The sequence below is a fragment of the Meriones unguiculatus genome, chromosome 6, assembly GCF_030254825.1.
Source record: "Meriones unguiculatus strain TT.TT164.6M chromosome 6, Bangor_MerUng_6.1, whole genome shotgun sequence".
NCBI classification, from domain to species: Eukaryota; Metazoa; Chordata; class Mammalia; order Rodentia; family Muridae; genus Meriones; species Meriones unguiculatus.
In genome coordinates, this window is record NC_083354.1 from 75,464,773 (window position 1) to 75,478,350 (window position 13,578).

Sequence of the window (13,578 nt, forward strand, 5' to 3'; positions counted from 1 at the left end):
TACTTTTCTTCTTAACTTCAATAATGCTTATTTAGCTGTTCTTTCTTACTCCATCCTGGAAGTGGATGTGACAGCCCCAGAAAAGGTTTCAGCTGAAGTTGCCTGAGCTATGACAAAGTCTAGGTTTCTGCCTGCCATGTGATTGCTTCTGTTTTTTATTTTGAGACAGGGCTTCTCTGTGGAACAGCCCTGAGTATATAAGAACTATTGTTGTAGACTAGGCTAGCCTGGAACTCACAGAGTCTGCCTGCCTGTCTCCAGAGTGCTGGATAAAAGGCATGGGCCACCATGCCCAGCTGCCTGCCAAATGATTTAAATAAAAGACTTAGACATCATATTTAAAGTTATTAAAATCACTAGAAAATGAGATGAACCCTTAATTTTCTAGCTATTACGCTATATGCTAATATATACAGTAGTCTCATTAGCGGAAGTGGCCTAGTGAAGCCTGAACTACAGTCCACTGCTTGTATGACACTCCCTTAACTGCATTTCTCAGAACGTGTCCCTTGTAATTCTTCATGATGAAACATTGAATTTTAAAGAGAATACTTTAACCGCCATGGCCACTCCAGTGGACAGCTTACCCGATGAAGTCTAGATGTCTAGAGTGACTGATGTTTTCACTGTTCCATTTAGGTTATGGACAATGTAATCTTACTTGAAGTCACTGGTAGCCATGTTAGACAATTAAAGGGAAAGGAAAGAATCACAACATGACTTTGAACCAGCAGTGTGCAATCATGGGAAAAGAACTACTTAAGGAAGAAAAAACTGAGGTGACTCAATACCTATGACCCCAGCTCTTCTGAGACTGAGGCAAGATTGCCAAGAATAGCCTGGGCTACACTGTATGTCTCTATCACAAAGCAAGCAAAAGAAAAACCAAAAAACAGTAACAACAACGACAGCAACAAAAACTTCCATTCAGAAAGACTTGCTAAGTCTTGCTTAAGAACTATTAGCATGCCAGGCAGTGGTGGTGCATGCCTTTGATCAAGGCCAGCCTGGTCTCCAGAGTGAGTTTCAGAACAGCCAGGGATACACAGAGAAGCCCTGTCTCAAAAAAACAAAACCAACCAAGCAAAAACCTGTTAGACTCTACTTCACAGAGAAAGGAGTGCTTATTTGGAACTCACTTTTTTGGAGTTTATTCAGTAAAAATCCCACTGGGTGCAGTGGCGCACGCCTGAATCCCAGCACTCTGGGAGGCAAAGGCAGGCAGATCTCTGGAGTTTGAGGTCAGCCTGGTCTACAAAGTGAGTCCAGGACAGACAAGGCTACACAGAGAAACCCTTTCTTAAAAAACCAAAAAGAAAAAAATAGTCCCACAAAGGCCAGGCTACTGTTTGCAAAAGTGAAAACATGGGAAGAGCTTACATCTCTGCCTACCCATAGGAGAACAGACCAGTAAGGCACATCCATGACATCTATGAGCGGTGAGAAATAATGAGACACACTTGTACAAACCTCCAAGGATGAGCTCCACAGTAAGCGGTGTCGTTTTTATTAGGGAAGACATCCATGTATTAGCATATCACGCACATGTGTAAAGCACAAAGGAAAGTCACTGCGATGACCCACTCAACCCCTCTGACAGGAAGTGACACAGTGTGAAGGGCATAAAGGAAAGAGGGTACTGACTGAGCATTACATTTCTCTATTAGAAAAATTCTACAAATCAAAGAAAAATGGCTATAAGCAAAAGTGGCATGTGTGTTTTATAGTTTGGAGGTTTTTGGTTTATTTTTAAGGCTAAAAACTCACATCTGATCCAGCTAGGATCTTATCCCACACACAGGCAGGAACTGCACACAGATGTGTTAAGGCTAGTACAGGTATCTTCGGCATCATCAAGGCTCTAGCAATATAAAAGCCCATTGGTAGCCTGGCGTGGTAGCGCATGCCTGTAACCCCTCTTGGGAGGCAGAGTTTGAGGCCACCGTGGGCTATATATGGTAGAGACCTTGTTTCAACCCAACAGGTACTAAAAGCTGCTTGCAGTGAGCGGGCTCGGCAGGAGACGGTGCTGTTGAGCACGACTACCTGAGTTTGGGCCTCCTGCCCTACATGATGCTATAAGCTGTCCTCCGACCGCCACCCGATCTGTAGGATGTGCGCGCAAGTGTGCATGCCCGTGTACACACACACAGGGAAGTATAACAGAAAGCTAAAAACAGAGGTTTAGCACAACCATACCACAGGCTACGCACTTGTATGCTGTAATAATCCCCAGAACACAGCAAGGAAGAAGCCAGGAAGGGCACATCCACCTGTGGCATGGCACAGCTCATAGGAAACAGGCGGCAGGCGGCTCATGGGGGACAGGGCAACCTAGGCCACACAGGGCAGCCATGCCTGAAAATGCACAAACACATGAGCTGGGCAACTTGGCATCTGAGTGGCTATTAAAGGAATAGATGGTTTTTTGTTTCTTTTTGTTTTTTGTTTTTAGTTTTTTGAGACAGGGTTTCTTGAAGCCCTCAATATGTGCAAGACATATTCACGTGCTGTGAAATTTAATCATGGAACAGGAATGCCAAGGTGATTAAAAAAAAAAATCACTTTTTTTTTCCCAGATTGAAGACATAATTCTCTATCTGGCGTGGGAGGTAACACATCAAAAACAGTATCAACACTAACCCAGAATGCATGCACTCTATGTATGCATGTTAGATAAACTGCATATGCAGTCCTGAAATTGGTCTGAAGAGATTTTTAAAAGTGAAAGTAAAGCCACACACCTAACTAGTCATGTACCTTTCCTTCTTTGAAAAGATTTATTTTGGCTTTGCACGGTGGTGCACACCTCTAATCCCAGGGCTCTGGCGGAAGAAGCAAAAGCAGGCAGGTCTAGCAAGTTCAGGGCCATCTAGGTTTACATAGTGAAACCTTGTCTCAAAAATATCAAAGGTTTATTTTATGTGTGTGTTTGTGTGCACATGTGAGTGCAGGTCCCTGAGGAGGCCAGAAGAGGGCAACAGATTCCCTGGAGCTGGAGTTACTGGTAGTTGTGAGCTGCCCCATGTCAGTGCTGGGAACTGAACTCCAGTCCTCTTGAAGAGCAGCAAGCACACCTGTCCTGAGCCCGGCCTGCAGACTCTTCTTCCATTTCCTTATTCTGAGTCTCTCTCTTAGTAGCTGCTGGTCAAGACTATCCTCTATGCCAAACTGACATCTTGAGGAGTCCAGCTGGGTTTGACTCTTGGAAGAACTGGGGAGGATCATGTGATGGATGCTCCAGTATCCAGCCACCAGTCCCTATATGCAATTCTGTCCTCATTGCTTGTGGTCTTGGGGGCCAATGGAATGGGCTAGAGTATTTAGGTAGGAGCCCAGGGGAGTCACATCCATGCTGGGTTCAGGCTTTCGGCTGTGGCTACTTTAAGGGTACCCATGCTCCTGCTTCGGACCTCTTACCCACCGCTTTACAGAGAACTCTGGAGTCTCACTCTGGTTTGTCCTTTGGACTGTAGGAGAGGGTAGACATTGTTTCTGTCTCCCCAGCAGTAGCCCACGAGAAAACCAGACTTGAAGCACAAGGATACAGCACTTACTGCTAATTTGTAGATAGTGAGCCTCACAATAGAAGACGTGAGCTACCTTCAGAAAACCAAGAGTTAGAGGGATGGAGCATGCCTGTCATCCTAAATATTCTGGGTGCTGAGGTACGAGGGTAAGTTCAAGACCAGCCTGAGATATCCTGCCTGGGGTATGTAGGGAGTAAACAAAAAAAAAAAAAAAAAAAAAAAAAAAAATTCAAGCACAGAGAAAACAGTGACCAAAAGCTTGCAGGCCAGCAAGCCTGGGCACGGACAGAGTGGCTTGAGATACTGCCTTAAAAATGGTGGCGGGCAAAGATGAGGCTGTCCATCGACCTCTATACATGTGCCGTGGCATGAGTGCACATACGCACACCTACCAGACACACCAAAGGTAAAAAAGCACTCTGATCTCTGTGTGCTTCTTAAAAGACATGATAGGTGGAGAGATGGCTCGGTGGTTAAGGCCTGTGGCTCTTCCAGATGCCCCAGGTTTGCTTAGAACCCACACAGCAGAGCACAGCTATGTAGCTCCAGTTTCAGATGATACACCCGCTTCTGGCCTCCACAGCGCACACCTGATGCAGATACACAAGCAGGCAAAGCACCCATCCACATATTTTTTTAAATAAGAGATTAAAAAAAAAGATACATCTTCAACATCACAGATGAGAAAGCTGATGAATCTTGCATAACCAGTTCTGTTAATCTTTTATTTTCCTAAATGTTTCCCTTTCAAGCTAACTCTGGATCAAGCCATTCTGCCTTACACTTTTTCATTACTATTCTTTTCTGATATAAAATAAGCAGCTGACCTTATTATTTGTGAGACAGGGTCTCACGATGTATCCCTTGCTGCCTGAGAACTAGCTATTGAGACCAGGATATCCTCAAACTCAGAGATATCCTTGCCTCTGCCTAGCACGCCAACTAAGTTGCTCACTCTTCTATTTCCAGGATATCCTCAAACTCATAGAGATATCCTTGCCTCTGCCTAGCACGCCAACTAAGTTGCTCACTCTTCTATTTTTTGTTTTTTGTTTCCAAACAGGGTCTCTCTGTGTAGCCTTGGCTGTCCTGGACTCACTTTGTAGACCAGACTGGCCTCGAACTTAGAGACCCACCTGCCTCTGCTTCCCACAGTACTAGGATTACAGGCGTGTGCCACAATGCCCAGGTAAGCAGCTGACTCTTAACTGGTTCTCTATGTCTTTGTGATGAGGCTCAGATGCCAAAAATGTTATTTTGTTTTCCTTTTTGAGATGGGTGGGGCTTGCTTTGAGGGTATAATTAGAGTTCAGCCTCAGCCTGACAAGTATGGGATTATAAGCATGAGTAGCCAAACCTGGCCCCATGTAAACTTATATTAAATAAGCTTGTACAGTTTTTCCTCTATGAGTTTTATATCAGTTTTAACTTCTGAACCCCCATGGGACTCAAGGAAGATGCAGAACTCGAGTGAGGTTTTGCTCTCTTTTTGTGTGGAAAGTTTGTGTGGCTGGAGAGATGACTTAGTAATGAGGCACTGGCTGTTCTTCCAGAGTACCTGGGTTGGATTTCCAGCACCCTCATGGTGGATTACAACCATCCATAATTCCAATTCCAGAGGATCCAACGACATTTTTCTGGCCTCCATGAGCACCGGATGCACGTTACACAGAATATACATGTAGACAAAACACACATGCACATAATAGTAATAACTTAAAAAAAAAGTTCGTACGACCAACACCTTGTTTTGTTGAGCCATGCTAGCTAGTTATCTCACCTAAGAACAATTACCCAACAGGTTTGTGTTATTTATTTTACAACGCCAGGTACTGAAATCAAGGGCTCACATATGCTAGGAAAATGTTCTAGCACTAATGCCGCCCAAATTTGTGCTCTCTTTCTTGAGAAAGGTTCTCACTTTGTTGCCCTGAACTATAGACTCTCCTGGCCTTAAATTCATAGAGCGCCACCTGGCTCTGCCTCCTGGGACTAAAGGGATAAGATACCACTATGCCTGGCAATTCCTGCTATTTTTTTATGATAAATTTTATACAGCAATAGAAAAATAATGACCCATAATTAAAGCACAGATAAATAGCATTATTTACACAATACATTATTATATAGTAATTAAATCAACTCGATTAATATCTATTGATATGGAAAGAAAGTTTCTAAATTAAAAAACACCAATAATATGAGATAGAGGTTTTTGTTTTGTTTATTACTGCTTTTTGAGACAGGGCTCACTATGTAACCCTGGCTCACTTAGAGCTCAGTATGTAGACCAGGCTGGCCCCAAACTCTCAGAGAGCCACTTGCCTTTTATGCACTAGGATCAAAGGATGGGGCTACCATAAGGTGAGACAGAGGTCTTTGAAGACACCAGTATAAAACCACAGAAAGACAAACACAAGTTTCCCTTGTGGTTTCCTTGGGAAGGGAAAAAAGATGCGGGATGAAAAGTACTTACGGGCTAGTCCTCGTGGTGCATGTCGGAACAATCAAAGCACCTCAGGGGATAAGGCAGGAAGATGCAGTGAGTTCAAGGTGAGGACTAGTAAGGGGAGGGGGCAGTTTTATCTTTTCAAGACTAATTAAGCTGGATAGTGGGGTTAAGTATCTGCAAAACTGCTAACGGTATTTTTCTGTTTTAAACACGATTCCTAAACATCCTGAGGTGGTCTACCATCCAGAGCTGCAGAATACCCAGTAATTACATGTTAGTGCGCTGTCAGTTACATTCCAGAGAATGGAACTTATTCTTGTGCTCTACACAAATCACAAATATTTTATTTTAAAATACATTTAATAAAAATAAGCCATAGTTTTACATATTTTACATGTGTAAAATATTTACAAGTTCTCTTCTACAGCATTTAATGTTCCCTATTTTTTTCCATTATTTGCCTTTTGTATTATTCCTTTCAGGAGTGAAACACTGTCCATTGTTTGCTGCAACTAAAAAATTAGCTTCTTGGGCAATATTCCTGAAAGCAAAACAAAAACGTTTTCACTCACTGCATTCCAAGGCCATGATTTGACTTGCAGGTACTTGTTCACCATCAACACAGTACTCTTAAGAGCTGTTGGACAGAGGGCTGGAGAACTGACTTAGCAGTTAGGAGCACTTCACTGCTCTTCCAGGAGACCTGGGTTCAACTGCCAACAACCACAGCACCACAAAGCATCTGTAACTCAAGTCCCAGTAATCTGATGCCCTCTTCCGGCCTTCACGGATACTGCACACATGTGGTATACAGACATAAATGCAAATAAAATACCCCCACACATAAAACTAATAAAAAGATTAAAGATAATAAAGTTAAAAACAAAAACTGTTGAAGCTGGGTGTGCTGAAGATGTTTAATCTTAGCACTGCAGAGGCTGAGGCAGGTGGATCCTGAAAGTTCAAGGCCAGACTCATCTCAACAGTGAGCTCCAGGCTCGTCAGGGATGCATAGTGAAAAGGGGGAAAAAAGAGGAGGGAGGGCTAGAAAGTTGCTTGGTGGTTAAGAGGACTTCCTCCTGCTTTTCTGGAGAAGCCTCGTTTGGTTTCTGGTATGCATGTCCAGTATCTGACAGCCACCTGCAACATCAGCCCCAGGGGATCAGAAGCCTTCCTCTGGCCTCCATGCACGTATGGCATACATTCACAGAGAGCCACAAAAAAAAAAAAAAAAAAAAAGGAAAAAAACCCAGAAGGTACATATGGACAGCTCTTACAACTCTCAGGTATAACTCAAAAGCGCCAGAAGTGTGCTCAGTTGAGAGAAAGGAGCACATTCTATTATTTCATAGGGAGCTCTGCAGCTCCATTTTCTTAACTGGCTTCCAGTTGTAAGCTATACATGAGCTGTTTAGAGCTTTCTGATGTCACTTAATGTTTCTGTTCGTTTTTTTTAATCAGTGGGGATCTTTACCTTGTTCTAAGGCCTCTGTTCTTTTCCGTTTTGTAGCCATGGTTGGATTTGACTGTTCCTTTAATGTTTCCACTGGACAGTTTGGTCTTGGAAGCTGGCATCCGGGTGTTGGCCCGGGACGATTACTGAAGTACTTAGTCTTCAACGCCTTTTCAAAGAAAAGAAACTCAAAGTAAGGTTGTTGTTTTTTTTTTTTAAATGAATATATTTTTTAAATTATTTACTTTACTTAATGTACACTGGTGTTTGACTGCAAGTATGTCTGTGTAAAGGTGTCAGAGCCTCTGGAACAGGAGTTAAAGACAGTTGTGAGCTGCCATGTGGGTGCTGAGAATTGAACCTGGGTCCTCTGGAAGAGCAGCCAGTGCTCTTACCTGCCGAGCCATCTCTCTAGTTCCCTGAAAGTAAGGTTTTATTCTTTTGTTTTTATTTTGAGACAAAGTCTAACTGGGTAACTCTGGCTGGTTTGTAACTTGCCAAGTTTGTCAGGCTGGCCTCTCACTAGTAGCCATCCAACTGCTTGTTTCTGAGTTCTAGGATTACAGGCATGCACAACCACTCAAAAAGTAATGCTTTAAATGCCTGTACTATATGGAGGAAAATCTAACCCCAAATTGTTGACAGCATTTAAAATAATATGTAAATAACCCTATGGCCCCAAACAAAGAATTAACATCAACAATTACACAAATATCCACTATCCTGTAACGGGTCGATGATGTTACTTGGGGGTGCTAGCGGGATGGGGCACACTCCCTTCTAATAATTCTACAACCACAAAGCCTGCGGAATCAATGAGTCACAAATACAATAACCCAATGCAAATGGGTGCAAACTCATTTGGGCCTACCCAAGGTTCCTATTAACCACTCGAGTATAATGTTCCAGAATTTACAATTTAAAGTGGTTTCCTTTAAAATGACAAGTTTGTCAACTACTACCTGTTTATAATATACCAGTACTGTCAATAGCCACAGTAGTTTATTTACTCTAGAATATTTCTCTAGGAGTCAAGAACATCAGGGCATTTTTATTTATAAAATTTTTTAAGTATATTTTGATCATATTCTTTTCCTTCCCCAACTTCCCCCAGCTCCGTGTACCCACCCATTTTCATACCCTCTCTCAACAACAACTAAAAAAGCCTGGCAGTGGTAGCACACACCCTTAATCTTAGTACTCAGAAGACAGAGTCAGGAGGCCAGCCTGGTCTACAGAGTGGTTCTAGGACAGCCAAGGGTACATGGAGAAATCCTGTCTCAAAACAAGAAGCAAGCAAACAAAAATCCAAAACACAAAAATCAAAACAGACAAACTGGGGGATACGAGAGGAGGGTGGGGGGTAGAGATTCGTGGTGGCAGTACACACCTTTAACCCCAGCAGTCAGGAGACAGAGGCAGGCAGGTTTGAGTCCAGCTTGGCCTACTGTTGGTATAATATTCTTGTGGAATGTACCCTTGTTCATTCAAATGCTGATTTCTCTACCAGTCTGGTTTCAAACCAGACATTTCATTGTCTCAAGTTTGTGTAAACATGCTACCATTTGTTCTCTGTATTGCCAATAAAAACAACCAGCCCCAGTGCTGAGAGCAATGGAGAGGTTAGGGTGGGACATCCTGGTCCAGAGGGGAGAAGAAGGAAGCAAGTAGAGGGAGGACAGAGAGGTCGGCAGGACAGGAATGGGAACCATGTGGAGAGATGAACCAGACCTAAGATATGACTAGAAGCAAGTAAAATTGGTAAAATCTGAATGATAGGAAACTATATGGGCTTAGAGGTTTAGGATGGAGTAATCATTGCCCAGCATTGTGCTCTAGGTTAATTAAATAAATCCCAGTCGCTGTGTGGTGATTTGGGTACACAGCTGGTTTAGGAATAACCACTGTTTAACTCTAGATAAATCAATAATAAATATTAATATCCACAACAGTCTACAAAGCAAGTTCCAGAACAGACAGAAGATGCCATTCTCAACTACATACTGAATTCAAGGCCAGCTTGGGCTATATAAAAGGTCCTGCCTCAAAAATAAAGAGCTTAAATGAAGTGGGCTGGAGAGAGGGCTCAGCAGTTAAGAGCAGTGGCTGTTCTTCCAGAGGACTTGGGTTTGGTTTCCAGCACCTACATAATGATTCAACCTTCTGTAACTCCAGCTCCATAGAGGTCCTCTTTTGGCCTCTATGGACACTGCATATACATGGTATAGAGACATATATACAAGCAAAACATCCATATACATAAATTAAGCTAAGAAAAGAAAATATTCGCCTGAAATATAGCAGTTAGAGTGAAAACACACACACCCCTAAACAAGTGTAAACTCTTATGTGTATGTGTAATAAAATTTAGCACCAGCCTGGACAGTGTCCATAGCTTGGGGAAAGGACACAAATATATATAGAAAAGATACACATATCTTCCTGGTATTTATGGGATATTAAGAAATCTTGGAAATTTGAGTCTTGTCTCATTAATGAGACTAAAAAGATGAGCCTTAGGTTTCCTAATATTACTACCTGTGAGGCTGTAATTCTGGTGCACGGGTTAAATAAGAACAAGCCCTGGATGAGATCAAGCAGGTCATCTCCGGCTGCAATGAAGATGTGCTGCAGGGGGATCCCAGGGAAGCTCTTGAACGTCACATAATCTGGGAGGCTGCACATGTCCTGAAAAAAAAAATGGTAATTCAAATGTGAGCAAAGGATTCAAAGACATAGAAATGGAATAAATAAATAAAATGTGACCTGATAGACAGTCTGTGTAGAAAATCCTAAGAAAACTATTTAAACAAATTAGAACTGGTAATATGTAAAAGCTCTAAGACATAACATAAATATATTTTAAAATCACTGTTCCACATAATAGCAACAAATATGTGAACACCAGAACAGAAAAGACAATATAATTACGCCCAAAAGAGAAATATTTAGTTGAGAAATTTAACAAAATGTGTACAGGCTCATATACTGAAAGCTATAAAATGCTGATGAAATAAGCATCTACATAAAATATGAGAAATAGGTTCATGGCATGAAAGATTCAACACAGGAAAGAACTGATTCTCCAGGAAACAGGATTAAAATTTTGACATATTACATATTTAAACAAAATTTTCTGAATCTTATGCAGAGGTAAAGAGCTACCTGAAACAATTTTGAAAAAGTATTAAGTGTTTTATGTACCTATTTTCAGACCTAACAGACCAACTGTAATTCCCACTGTGTGGTACTGAGGGAGGGACAGACAGGGATTAGTGAAGAACTCAGGGAACCCAGAGAACCCAAGCAGTTTGGAAAAGGCATGGAGGATTCTCAAGTCTTTTCAATAAAACAGTGCTATAGCATATAGACGCACCAAGGCAAAAGGACAGCTTAGGCTGGGCATGGAAAACAAAGAAACAAAAAAAGCACCAGGCGGTGGTGTCTTGAAAAACACCAAAACCAAAACCACACAAAAGTATTGAGGTTGGTGGAAAAACAAAAGATTAAAAAGCGATCTTCCTATTGTTTCTTTCAGTGCTCTTAGTGAGCCAGGGCTTGAGCATGCTAAGAGTCAACACACCCTCCTCCACTGAGCTACATCCCAGCCCCTCATTTTTTCTTAAAGAATAAATGAGAGAAAATGCAGTTCATTTACATATGTTTGTTAAGTGCACACTGATAAAACAGCTTTACATCAAACTGAAGGCCATGGTTAAAATGGAACAGACTTCTGTAGTAAGGGAAGAACCATATACACCATATACACATAAGATGGTGGGTATCATCACAATTTTGATGTTTGTCATTTACAGTTTTGTAACAAGGACAATTTCATTCATTCATTCTTTTGTGTGTGTGTGTGTGTGTGTGTGTGTGTGTGTGTGTGAGACAGGAGCTCATCACACAGCTCAGGTTGGTCTGGACTCACTATGTTAACCAGGCTGGCCTCAAATCCAGAGATCTTCCTGCCTCCCAGTTAAAAGTACGCACCACCACACTTTTAAAATTAGTTCAGTGGCAGAGCACTTGTCCAGCATGGGAAAGGTCTTGGTTTTTTCTCTAGCACTGCAAAATAAATAAATTTCTTCAATAGCCATACGGCTGCATTCAGAACTTCATAAGATTGTAACTTATTTCAAAGAGAATGCATAAAGGCTTACAGGCCACTGCTCTTCAGTTGGTGTACCCAAAGTCTCAAATATTCTTGTTAGCTGATCAAGGTCTGAATCTCCAGGCAAAAAAGGAACCTGAAAGTAAGAAATAGACATTTCAAGGTTGTTAGTGAGAGTGGTTACATAAATAATGCTACAAACTTTGTAATTAAAAAAAAAAAAAAAAAGAAAGAAAGAAAAAAACAACAAACCCACTGTTAAAAGCACTGATTTCCTTTATCATCTTACAGCTTTTCAGTTCTGAACTCACCTCCTGCCCTCTGGTAAAAAGCAGATGTAGGCAAGCTCTAGCAGGTGCATCCAGACAGACTTTCTGAAGCCCTTCCCTCAGCATGTTTCCAACAGATTCCAAACAGGTTTTTAGAAATGCATCTCATTATTTCACATGTATGTGTAATTGCTCACATGTACGCATGTGCACCACGTTCGTGCCAGGTACCCTCAGACACTAGAGGAGGGTATCAAATTCCCCGCAAGCGGAGTTACAGGTGGCTGTGGGGCACCGTGTACTACGTGCCATCCAGCCCTCACCGTCCCTTCAACAGTCTAGATTTCAGCCCTGGAATTCTTCGGATGATCTGAAGTTGTGAGCAATAGTGACTGCTGCCTACTCTGAGACACTTCCTGGAAAATCCCCATTAGTCCCAGCACATGACAGCTGTGAGCAGGGAGAGCGGGTGGGGATTGTGTGGAACGGTCCACTCTGGGACACAGGCGAACTTCAAACTCAAGCTGCCTGTCCCTGCCTCAGCCTCCCACTTGCTGGCATTATAAGCATCACACCCTGCATTATTCCTGAATGTTCCTGAACAAAATGACATGTGGCTTGTTCCTAACTGGACCAGAGTTGGTTCAAGCTCTAATAGAAAGATCTCAGAGATGTCTTGTGTTCATGCAGAGAGCATTTATCAACAAAGTTAGGATCTTACCAACTTCCTGTGAGCATGATGGAATTTAGAACCACCAAGAAAACAAACCTCTGAGCAGGACTGGTAGGGAGTTTGTAAACTGTTACTTAAAGAAGGCAGATACCCCAGACCGTGGGCAGCTCCATTATAAGGGCTGAGATCCTGGCTCAGAAGGGAGCTGAGCACCAGCATTCATCGCTCTGCTTCTTGACTGCAGGTGGGATGTGACCAAGAGCCTCACCTCGCGCTGGACCATACTCTCAGGCTGTGAGCCGAAAGAAACCACCCCTCCCTACTATGCTTAGTCAGCTAACTCATCATAGCAATGTGCAAACAACTATACAACTGGCCTCTGACTCTTAATTTTTCTGCTTCTTCCTCCCAAGTAGCTGAGGCTTTTTTTCTGTGTGTGTGTGTGTGTGTGTGTGTGTGTGTGAGAGAGAGAGAGAGAGAGAGAGAGAGAGAGAGAGAGAGTTTTACTATGTAACCCAGTATAGTCTTATAGTCTTGAACTCACAGTGATCCTCCTGCCTCAATCACCCACATGCCAAGATTGTACTTCATACTTGTTGGAACTGTTGGTTAACAAACTGATTTTGCTTGACAAGTTTTTGCTGCAGGGATTATGATAAAAAGATAATTCCTGGGGCTGGAGAGATGGCTCAGTGGTTAAGAGCACTGTTTGCTCTTCTAAAGGACCTAGGTTCAATTCCCAGCACCCACATGGCAGCTCACAACTGTCTGTAACTCCAATTCAAGGGATCTGACACCTTCACACTAATGCACATAAAATAAAATAAAATAAATAATTTAAAAAAAGATAATTCCTAGAAAATTACAAGAACTATATCAACAATACTTAAGGGTGTATATGGATTTAGAACTTACCCTTAGAAGCAATTCTGCTAATATACAGCCAACAGCCCACATGTCCACACCCACACCATACATCCTAGCTCCAAACAGTAACTCAGGGGCCCGGTACCATCTAAAAACAAAAAGAAATGTCATAGGAGAACCCTTTTTTTTTTTTTAAATAGTCGTTCATTTATTTACTCAT

At 42.1% G+C, this 13,578-nt stretch overlaps 1 protein-coding gene across 4 annotated transcripts in view; it reads right to left on the reverse strand.

Moving 5' to 3' along the window:
* Cdk7 (cyclin dependent kinase 7) overlaps positions 1–13,578 on the reverse strand; it is a 44,137-nt gene that overhangs the window by 15,003 nt on the left and 15,556 nt on the right. For 3 of the 4 annotated variants that reach the window (XM_021663994.2, XM_060385653.1, XM_021663995.2), the window contains 5 exons: positions 13,407–13,506; positions 11,599–11,685; positions 9,974–10,123; positions 7,457–7,604; positions 1,480–6,523 (listed from right to left, as the gene is read on the reverse strand). In XM_021663994.2, coding sequence (XP_021519669.1) covers positions 6,495–6,523; positions 7,457–7,604; positions 9,974–10,123; positions 11,599–11,685; positions 13,407–13,506 — 514 coding nt within the window. In that variant the 3' untranslated portion in view covers positions 1,480–6,494. Of the gene's footprint in view, positions 1–1,479; positions 6,524–7,456; positions 7,605–9,973; positions 10,124–11,598; positions 11,686–13,406; positions 13,507–13,578 lie in introns of those variants that run through there. The other variant, XM_060385652.1, reaches the window with a different exon arrangement.